At 45.9% G+C, this 10,341-nt stretch overlaps 1 protein-coding gene across 1 annotated transcript; it reads left to right on the plus strand.

The window, feature by feature from the left end:
- The first annotated feature begins 6 nt into the window (after nt 1–6).
- On the plus strand, nt 7–3,590 carry LOC119296075 (E3 ubiquitin-protein ligase DIS1-like). The gene is made up of 3 exons (XM_037574484.1): nt 7–1,664; nt 1,876–2,262; nt 2,876–3,590. The coding sequence occupies exons 1-3, from the start codon at nt 1,467–1,469 to the stop codon at nt 3,194–3,196; spliced, it is 906 nt and encodes a 301-aa protein (XP_037430381.1). The 5' UTR covers nt 7–1,466; the 3' UTR covers nt 3,197–3,590.
- Nucleotides 3,591–10,341: the final 6,751 nt, after the last annotated feature.

A 10,341-nucleotide genomic window follows, 5' to 3' on the forward strand; every position in this document is an offset into this window, starting at 1 on the left:
GGCGAGGTAGGAGCGCCGTTCTCGTGGCGCCGTTGCTACCTGTTTCATCTATTTTCTTCTTTTTCCCCATCGCTCTTGGGTGGCGGAAGATTGGGCCTTTGGAGGGAGGTTCCCGAGATGTTCGTCCAATGAGCCCGCACTCGATTCCGTTCCAGTGGTTCAAATGCTAGAGCTGGAGCGGCCGGAGGCGCAGGGGTTTCGCTACCTGCCTACTTCGGGCAAGGTTCTAGGGTTGCTTCTCGATCTAGGGCGGTTTCGTGCCGTGCAGATGCGATTCATTCTTGGCTCCTCCCACATTAGAGCGTGTGTTTGATAGACAGAACCGGACCCATAAGGTTCTCGGCATTCCCCCTCTGTGACTGCCCCTTGTGCGTAATTAACTGCCATTAATGGAGCTCGAGATGGTGTCATTAACGGGGAGATGATTATGTATGCCTTGTTGTAGTAGGTTTCAGTAGAGATATGGATTCCTCTACTCATGGCTCAGCTCATGATTTGCTCATCTTAAGAGTAAAGTTGTGTTACTACTATTTAGTACTCCCTCCGTCCCAAAATAAGTGTCTTGAGCTTAGTACAAATTTGTACTAGAGCTAGTACAAAGTTGAGACACTTATTTTGGGACGGAGGGAGTACTTCTCTAGCAGTGTCAGATTCTCCCCTTTCAACCTGCGCGAGTTCGTTTTATTATTGGTGAACCATTTGCGCCTATGTTACCCAATTACTCCCTCCGTCCCATAATATAAACGCATTTTTGACACTAGTGTAGTGTCAAAAATGCTCTTATATTATGGGACGAATGGAGTAGAAAGTTCGCTTCTCTAGCAAGGTACTATAGTCAGTACTTTCTACACATTAGGGTTTATCTGCAAGGTTTTCTATGTTCACATTTTAATAATGGTTTGCCTTTTTCTTCCCAAAAAGAGACCATGCTTCCCAAAACGAGTAAGCATTAATTCCATGCACTAGAAGCACGAGTGCAAAAATGGTTAAAGATGCACTCCAAATAGCACTCATTCTTAGAATGTTGCAACTTAAAAGCTTAATATGGTACCTAACATCAGCAAGTTCTTTGACACTTGTGATTTTTTTTTTGAGCGGTCTTTGACACTTGTGATGTGTTGGTGCAGATCTAGTAAGAACTAAAAAGGCCTGGTCTACACTTGATTGGATCTTATGAGGCCCTAGCCCATGTGCTCTTATAATTTCTGCTCCACTCACCATCAGGGCCCTGTCTCTTTCAAAGCCTTTAGGCAGTTTCCAATCATGTAACGAGACTAATTGAATTAAGCAATTGTGCCTGTGTTCGAAAGATGGTTTGATGGGGCAATGGTTCTTCTGAACAGTGCTAGTAGAAAGTACTGACTATGAGTTCACTGGCAATCATTCCCCCCTTGATAATCCTCATGTTAATAAGGCAAATGTTGTCCTTTTTCTAGCAGGTCTAGTACAACCTCCGGAGTTTTCCCATGGCCTCGGCTGCTTACATTGGTGATTCTGGTTCCGAGGTTATTGATCCTCCAAAGTCTGAGGTACTGGATGTTGCTGAACTTGTCGGCGATCATATACAGCTTACACAAAAATCAAATGTGGTAGCTTCTAGCAGCGTTCGCGAACTTTTGGAATGCCCCGTCTGCTTGAGTGCCATGTACCCTCCTATACATCAGGTGCGCATTTGTGCTGCTCCATCGCATTCATTTAGTTTATGTTCTGTTCCATTGAGTGCCATGGAAAAAATCTTATGTTGTGCATGTATATGCTCTGTTCCGTTGTTGAAATGTTATTTCATATGCTTACAAAAAAAAATGAGTTGACTAAACACATTGTGCAACCCACACATTCTTTTACTGTATTGTAACACACCTTTTGTTTATGCAGTGCTCTAATGGCCATACATTGTGTTCTGGATGCAAGCCAAGGGTTCACAATCGCTGTCCAACTTGTAGGCATGAACTGGGTAACATAAGATGCCTTGCTCTTGAGAAGGTGGCTGCATCTCTTGAGCTTCCATGCAAGTACCAGAACTTTGGTTGCTTAGGCATTTACCCATACTACTGCAAGCTGAAGCATGAGTCACAGTGCCAATATAGGCCTTATAGTTGTCCATACGCTGGATCTGAATGTACAGTTGGTGGTGACATTCCATACTTGGTAAATCATTTGAAAGATGATCACAAAGTTGACATGCACAGCGGAAGCACTTTCAACCATCGCTATGTCAAGTCAAATCCTCATGAAGTTGAGAATGCGACCTGGATGCTTACGGTATTAATCGCCAACACCAACATGTGGACTAAGAATTTCCATGTAGCATCTTTGTACTGCCTTTACATCTTGTGAAGATGCAAAATAAAACAAGAATACCTAGGAAGAACCAGATATCATATCAATTCAAATAAGCACTCTGAAACCTGTGTGGTGGGGGTGTTGTTGTACACCAATACTTCCCACCACCAAGTGAGAAATGATTAGTTCCCTTTCTGCCAAGATACTACGTTCATTTTTTTGCATAGGAACATATGGAGACATTTTTGTAAATTAAAGGAGAAATTGTCGTATTCTTAAATTATGATTACTGTACTTGTTTTTATATGCCAATTATTTGTCATGCAGTATAAAACAAAATGGCGATCATGTTGCATACTTGTTGGACCATAATAGTTGCTCATCTATGAAGACACTGCACATGCCCAGATTCACCTGCATCTTTTTCCAATTTTAACAGTCTGCCTGCCTTGCAGCAGATTTAACAACATTCCAGATGTCCTCTTTATCCTTTACATTTCCTCAATTCACTGTTTTATTGAAGTGCAATCCAATTTTGTTACGTTTTTTCTTTCTATTAAGCTAAGTAAACAGATAAAATTTCTCCATGTAGGTTTTCAGCTGCTTTGGCCAGTACTTCTGCCTGCATTTCGAGGCATTTCAGTTGGGCATGGCACCTGTGTACATCGCTTTCGTGAGGTTCATGGGAGATGATGCGGAAGCAAAGAAGTACAGCTACAGCTTGGAGGTAGGAGGTGGTGGGCGCAAGATGATCTTTCAAGGGGTTCCCCGGAGCATCCGAGACGGCCATCGGAAGGTCAGAGATAGCTATGATGGGCTAATAATCCAACGGAACATGGCCTTGTTCTTCTCTTGTGGTGAGAGGAAGGAGCTTAAATTGAGGGTCACCGGGAGGATTTGGGAAGAAGAGTGAAATGATCCAGCCGATTCATCGATATCCCTGGTATGAATGAGCCCTTCGGTCGCATCATGAAAACTGTATTTCCTAGGGGCTGATTCTGAAGCTTGCAATTGTAATACCTGTAGCCTGTTTTAGCTATCGTCTGCTCGATTGGTGTCTGCTCAGATAACCTGGGTGACAGTGATACTGTTGTAGGAATCTCCTCTTTGCCTTGAACCAGTACCAGTTAGGAGTCGCCATTCTGTAGCATAGGGGAGCCTATTGGCAACTCATGAGATGTAAAGGTTCTATGTAGCTTTCGTTCTTTGTTCCAAACTCCGTTTACATGGTTCATTTAAGAGGATGTGTAACAGCTTGAGAATTAGAACGTGGATTTAATCATGATGAAATGCAAGAAACATTGGAGTTGGCGTTGCAAACTAATTTCACGAATGTATCTTTTTGAGCGTGAATCAGCATGGCTCTTACTGTTCTGCCGCTAATAAAATGGCCCGGTCCAGCTTACAGAACCAATGTTGGGGCTCCTACTCACACATTAGCACACACAGCAATGTTGGGGCTCCTACTCACACATTAGCACACACAGCAATGTTAGATGATGTCCTCCAACACGTCCCCTCCAAGGTGACAGCAGCGATGAACGAAACCCTAACGGCGCCGTACAAGGAAGAAGTTAAGAAGACACTTTTTCAGATGTACCCGACCAAGGCTCCGGGGCCGGACGGGTTCCCGACGCACTTCTTCCAGAGGCATTGGGACATTTGTGGCGAGGCGGTCACTCGTGCTGTCCTGAGTATAGTCCGTGGAGAAGAGAGCCCGGAGTGCGTGAATGACACCGTTTCGGTATTAATCCCTAAGGTATCAAAACCAACTTTGTTATCTCAATTTTGACCGATTAGTTTATGCAATGTCTTTTACAAGATAGCTTCAAAGGTTCTAGCTAATGGGTTGAAGATAATACTTCCTGGAGTTATTTCTGAAGAGCATTCAGCCTTTGTGCCTGGTCGGCTTATAACTGATAATATAATCTCAGCATATGAGTGTTGTTTGCACTTTATGAAGAGGAACAAGTCAAAAAATAACAACTATTGTGCTCTAAAGCTCGACATGATGAAGGCATATGATCGAGTGGAGTGGAACTATTTGGAAGCTATCATGAGGAAACTGGGCTTTGCAGCACCATGGGTCTCCACGGTCATGAACATGGTGAGAACAGTTTCTTTTTCAGTAATGTTTAATGGGTGCAAATCAGAAGAATTTTCACCTTCCAGAGGTATTCGTCAGGGAGACCCCATCTCTCCATGTCTTTTCTTGCTGGCAGCAGGGGGCCTTTCGTGCCTGCTAAAATCTCAGATTGGATCATCCCAGCTTAGCAGCATCAAGGTGGCTTCATCGGCTCCGTCGGTGAACCACCTTTTATTCGCGGATGACAGCCTGTTGTTCTTCAAGGCGAGTGTTGATGGAGCAGAAGAAGTGTCACACCTTTTGGATACTTATTGCATGGCCTCGGGCCAACGGATTAACAAGGAAAAATCATCTATTTTCTTCAGCAAAGGATGCCCACAGATAGTAAGAGATGCAGTGAAGAGATGTCTCCAGATTCCTAATGGTCCTTAAGTGACAGATACCTTGGTATGCCCATAGATGTTGGACACTCAAAAAAGGGCACCTTCAAACACTTGAGCGAGCGGGTGTGGGATAAGATGAAAGGATGGATGGGCAAGTGTTTGTCCACAGGCGGCAAGGAGGTACTAATCAAGTCGGTTGCACAAGCTATCCCGATATATTCCATGTCATGTTTCAAGCTTCCTAGAGGTTTATGTGAACATATAAAGTCCATCATACGCAAGTTCTGGTGGGGCTGCAAGGAGGGACAACGGAAACCGGCTTGGGTATCTTGGGAGGTAATGACGAGGCCAAAGTATTTGGGAGGTCTGGGTTTCAGAGACCTAGAGCTCTTTAATCTAGCATTGTTAGCTAGACAGGAGTGGAGAGTGCTGCATGATCCATCAACGTTAAGTGCAAGGATCCTCAAGGCTTCATACTTCCCAAACTCAGAGTTCCTCATGGCAGAATTGGGCTCTCGCCCATCGCAAATTTGGTGTGCTATCTTAGAGGGCCGAGACATCCTTAAGCAAGGTATAATTCGGAGGATTGGCAATGGCCAGACAACAAGAATTTGGGATCACAACTGGATACCCAAGGAGGGATCACTGAGGCCAATTGTTTCTCTGGTTCAAGACCCGCCACAGCTTGTTTCGGAGTTACTTCTTCCAGCAGTGGGGTCATGGAATGAAAACCTAGTTCAAACGTGTTTTTTGCCAACGGATGCAGAAGCGACTCTGCGTATCCCTGTATGCACAAGCAATATAGAGGATTTTTGGGCATGGCATCCGGAGAAGAAGGGTTTATTTACGGTGAGCTCGGCTTACAAGTTTATGATCAAAACGAAAATCTCTCGAGAAAATTGGCTTGAAGGCAGGAGCGGGCCATCGAGCAGCGACAGAGAAGAGCGGGACTGGTCCTCACTTTGGTCTCTCACGGTTCCATCAAAGGTTAGAGTGTTTCTGTGGCGCTTAGCTCGCAACTCTCTCCCAACTACGGATGTTCTGAACAAGAGGAATATGGCAACACGCGACGCTTGTTCGCTGTGCGGATCTCCTGATTCATGGCGTCATGCTCTAGTGTCATGCACGGCGGCCCGCTACACCTGGGCACTATCTGACCCGGGCCTGGTGGCACATATGGCGGATAATGAGGAGACTAGCGTGAATAACTGGTTGTTTAAGCTGAATGATGACCTTGATCAGAAGTCTTTTACTTTGATGGTTGTGACTTTGTGGGCAATATGGTATGCCAAAAGGAAGGCGATTCATGAAGGCATTTCTCAATCCCCGATGCATACTTCATCGTTTGTAACTTCGTACATTAATGAGCTGCAGCAATTGGAGAAGCCTGATGAGCGACGAACACAGACAGTAGCAGCGCGAGGTGTGGAGAGGAACTGGCTACCATCACCGGTGGGCGTCGTGAACATCAATGTTGACGGTGCTGTTGGGCGTCATAGACGCGGCGGGGCAGTCTCAGCGGTGTGTCGAGACCACACGAGACTATATTTGGGCTCTTCGGCGGCTATCTACCATGGCATAACTGACCCAACAATCCTGGAGACGTTTGCTTGCAGGGAGGCTCTAGCTCTTGCTGAGGACCTTCAGGTGACAAATATGATGATTGCATCGGATTGCAAAGGGGTGGTCCAAGATATAAACGACGGAACAGGAGGTCCGCATTCGGCCATAGTACATGAAATAACGCAGCGGAGGAGTTTTTTTTATTCAGTTGTTTTTGCTTTTGAGCGTAGAAATCACAATTTCGAGGCTCATAATCTCGCCAAGTTCGCTTGTAACTTAGGAGTAGGTCGGCATGTTTGGCTGGGAGTCCCCCATGATCAACGTCGTGTACCTATGAACATTGCTATTATTTAATAAAGTGGCGAGATTTCTCAAAAAAAAGCAATGTTGGGGCTGTTTATTTTTATTTTTACCTTTTTGAGAAGAGAAAGATAATATTCCCTCTATAAAGAAATACAAGAGTGTTTAGATCACTAAGACGAGGGACGTGTAGGATTCTTGATGGTGTTAAATGAAATCATCTAATGCTTCAAAGCAGCAACATATCTATCTACCTACCTTGAAGTCAAGTCAACGCAAACCAACCATTGTGCTAAAGATGGAGAGAACATATGGATAATATGCATGCAAAGAACGATGATTAGCAGTTACTTGCGTTAATCAAACAAACTCAATGGAGTACATTTGGTACATACAAACATATAATCTAATCACAGATCGTTTATCGTGAAAAGCGATTTTTTTGGCTTCACAACTACGTGTATATATATAGGGACAAGAACTCCATTGTTACAGAGTGAAATAAAATACTAAGTAAAAGGCCGAGCCTTTCACCCTTTACCAAGTATATAGATGCATTAATTAAATAAGAGATATTGTGATATCCCATGATATCCATGTCCAAACATGGAATAACAAGAAACTACACCTCCAAGTAGCAATGCTATAAGAGGGGCTGAGCAAGCTATAACATAGCCAAACAACGATGGTGGAGGTTAGAGGATTATCATGCCAATTTGGAAGGCTTGACAAACAAGTGGTAGGTAGCGCGACATAGCGCATAGCATCAACACAGCTAGCAAAGCAAAGATAGTAGTGATATCCAAGATAATGGTCATTGGACTGAAATCCAGCTAGAAAGAAGACCGAATCCATGAAGAAGACGAATGGGTGTAGTAAACATATCTTCACAATCGCAATGTAATCGGATGCTAATGAGAGAAACAAACCGGAAAGAAGCAAACAACACAATAAACACATATATCATAATCATGGCATAACACACAATAAAGTATGATGCATGTCCGGTTCAATGAGGCATGACATGACAAAGTGCAACAAACCATACTACAAATTAAGTGGAGCTCAATATGCAACGAGTTGCATATCGATGAAATATCACATTTATTTATTTAGTTCTCTCCCGTTTATGTACATGACAAGATTAATTGATGGTCAACCTGGCAAGAGGTGAAGCAAATGTAATCTGCCTATCTAGGCAAGTCTAAATGAGGCCGAAAACAACAAACAACAATTTCGGAAAATCTCCATATGCAATTTTTGAAATTTATAGTGCTCTACCTAAAACACAATTTTAATGTTTTAAACACAAAATAAAGTGTACCATGTTAATCTACACATTTTTCTACACCATTTACATATATGAGTCATTCTAACCCGATGCATGGTTTGTGAGTTATTATATGCATGAAGATGACATTTTCAAGTTGATGCAAATGTTATGAAAATGGTGTCATAACTATGAAGCATTTGGTCGACATGATGGAAAAAAAATGGGTGTCACGGCAACGAAAACGAAAACGGTGGCATGGCAACATTCCGGTTAGCCGACAACTCTTTGAGATGCCGTTGCAAAAAAAGGATATGCGAAATGTGCAAGAGTGACAGGGAGTGATACTGGATACCGGGTGTCCCACGAGTCTGGGGCATGGCAAGGAACGGACGCGATGTGAACACGGGCATCACATACATCACACATCCATTCGTCCATGGGCGGTCGTCTTGGTAGTTATACCTTTGAAGCATGCATTTTCGGAGTGGATCGAGTCGATATGATGTAGGAGAAGTAGTCGTTCAAGGATCGTCGTGGAAGTAGTGGCCCTCGGCGATCATCGTGGAAGTAGTGGCACTCGGCGACGGCAGGGGTACTGCAACCTTAGCGACGGTAGTCGTACACGTTCGAAGAGTAGACGAATCCGATGTCTTCTGTAGTGGAATTTGACGCATCGTTGTGTAATCACACGCGAGGTCGTCGGTGCAATGGTTGTAGTCCATGTCGGCTGTAGTCGTACTTGATGATTGTGGTACTTGCGAAAAACCCGGGTCGGCACTTGACGATCTTGGTACGGGACTTGGTGGTCTTGGAGATCCAAACATCCTTTGTGCCACTTCTTAGCAGAAGCGCTCGGGGCCACTCGTGTTTCTTGGGGAGGCAGTTGAGGGGCACTGGGCTGGAGAGGAATCAAAATCGGAGCCCAACTTGATGGATGCGTGGACGCGGTGGCTGGTCAGCAACAGAGCAACAGCTTGGGTGGCAGGAAGTTGTCGGGAAGGCCAGCGACTCCCTGGTCAGCGAGCAGCAGGACGTGCGGGCGAAGGCCGGAGGCACTCCATAGTAGAGACCAGCAAGGTGAGGAACTGCAGTGGCAATAGGGCATACAGCTGGGGAAGCATAGCACCGGGGACGGTAACAGCTAGGCAGGGTGGCGAGGGGTACTGAGGAAGGAGGCGAGAAGGGCGGCTAGACAGACGGGGTCGGCCAAGGCCGTAGGTGAAAGCTGACGAGGCCGAGGCCATGGTGGTTGTCGGGGCTGCAGCGAGGGGATGTTGGGCAGCGGCCAAAGGCCAGGAGAAGGAAGGGCGACAGTGAGGCAAGGAGCACACGGTCGCAAAGGCGTAGCCATGGCAGGGAGGTGGCGACGGCGTGCTGATGGAGTGTCAATACTAGCACACTGATGACAGTCAAGAAGTAGAGAGCAGGGAGAAGCATCGGCAAGAAGAAAACAGAAGAAACGAGTGGGTGATTCAAAAGTAGCGGGTTGGGCCGTAGGCGTGGTGTGGGTGTTGGGCCGAATCATGCGTATATAAGCAACGACCGACTTCTGTAAGAGATCATCGATGAAAATGAATTCAGTCTGAACCTCTCGTTCGTTATTATCCCCTTGGTCCCTTCTCCTACCTTCCAACCTCTCCCCCAACCTAGATCCTCTTCTCCAGCTCCGATCCGATCGTCGGCGGAACTCGTCAACCCCTAGGGCGTGACAATCTGGTATCCGAGCCACCGCTCCGCTTACGCTCAATTTTTTTTCCTGAATCGTACCCAGTAAATCCGAGGCGACTGTCGGATTTAGGGTTCCGGCAGACCCTTGAGGTTCGAACACTGAGGTGCGCGCGGAGGTTTTGCCTTCTACCTACCTGTTCCTCGCCGAATCGCTAGGATCTAAACTACGAGAAGAACAACACAAGAGACACAGGGTTTATACTGGTTCAGGCCACCATTGTGGTGTAATACCCTACTCCAGTGTGTGGCGTGGTGGATTGCCTCTTGGGCTGATGATGAACAATACAAGGAAGAACAGCCTCGCGAGGGTCTGTTCTTGTGGTGGTGTTGTCCCTTTGGAGGGGTTGATTCTAGCTGCCTATCTTATATCCAGATTCCTATCCAGATGCCTCTACCTTGTGGGTGGCTAGTCCTATTTATAGGCGAAGGCCCTGGGCCTCTTCCCAAATATTGAGCGGGAAGGGCGCCAACAATTGGCCAATTTGAAGGGGTACATCTAGTACACTTATCCTGACTAAAGTTGGTCCTCGCCTGTCAAAGGCTATGGTGGTGACGCCGACTTGGGCTCCACGGTGACCTTCATCATGCCGTTGGACTGGTCTTGGTCTTGTTGCACCGAAATGGATGCCTTTGCTTGATGCTCTCGCCTGCGCTCGCTCCCCTTGCACCAAAGAGGAAAGAAGGACACTGCGCGGCTGGCGCCCGGCTGGCGCCCGGCTGGCGCC

The sequence above is a fragment of the Triticum dicoccoides genome, chromosome 4B (assembly GCF_002162155.2).
Source record: "Triticum dicoccoides isolate Atlit2015 ecotype Zavitan chromosome 4B, WEW_v2.0, whole genome shotgun sequence".
Lineage (NCBI taxonomy): Eukaryota > Viridiplantae > Streptophyta > Magnoliopsida > Poales > Poaceae > Triticum > Triticum dicoccoides.

Bases quoted from the DNA above. Each gene is read 5' to 3' on its own strand.
- LOC119296075 (XM_037574484.1), top strand. From the start codon at position 1,467: ATGGCCTCGGCTGCTTACATTGGTGATTCTGGTTCCGAGGTTATTGAT. The intron at 1,665-1,875 runs GTGCGCATTTGT...TTGTTTATGCAG, and splicing joins TGTACCCTCCTATACATCAG to TGCTCTAATGGCCATACATT. The intron at 2,263-2,875 runs GTATTAATCGCC...TTCTCCATGTAG, and splicing joins ATGCGACCTGGATGCTTACG to GTTTTCAGCTGCTTTGGCCA.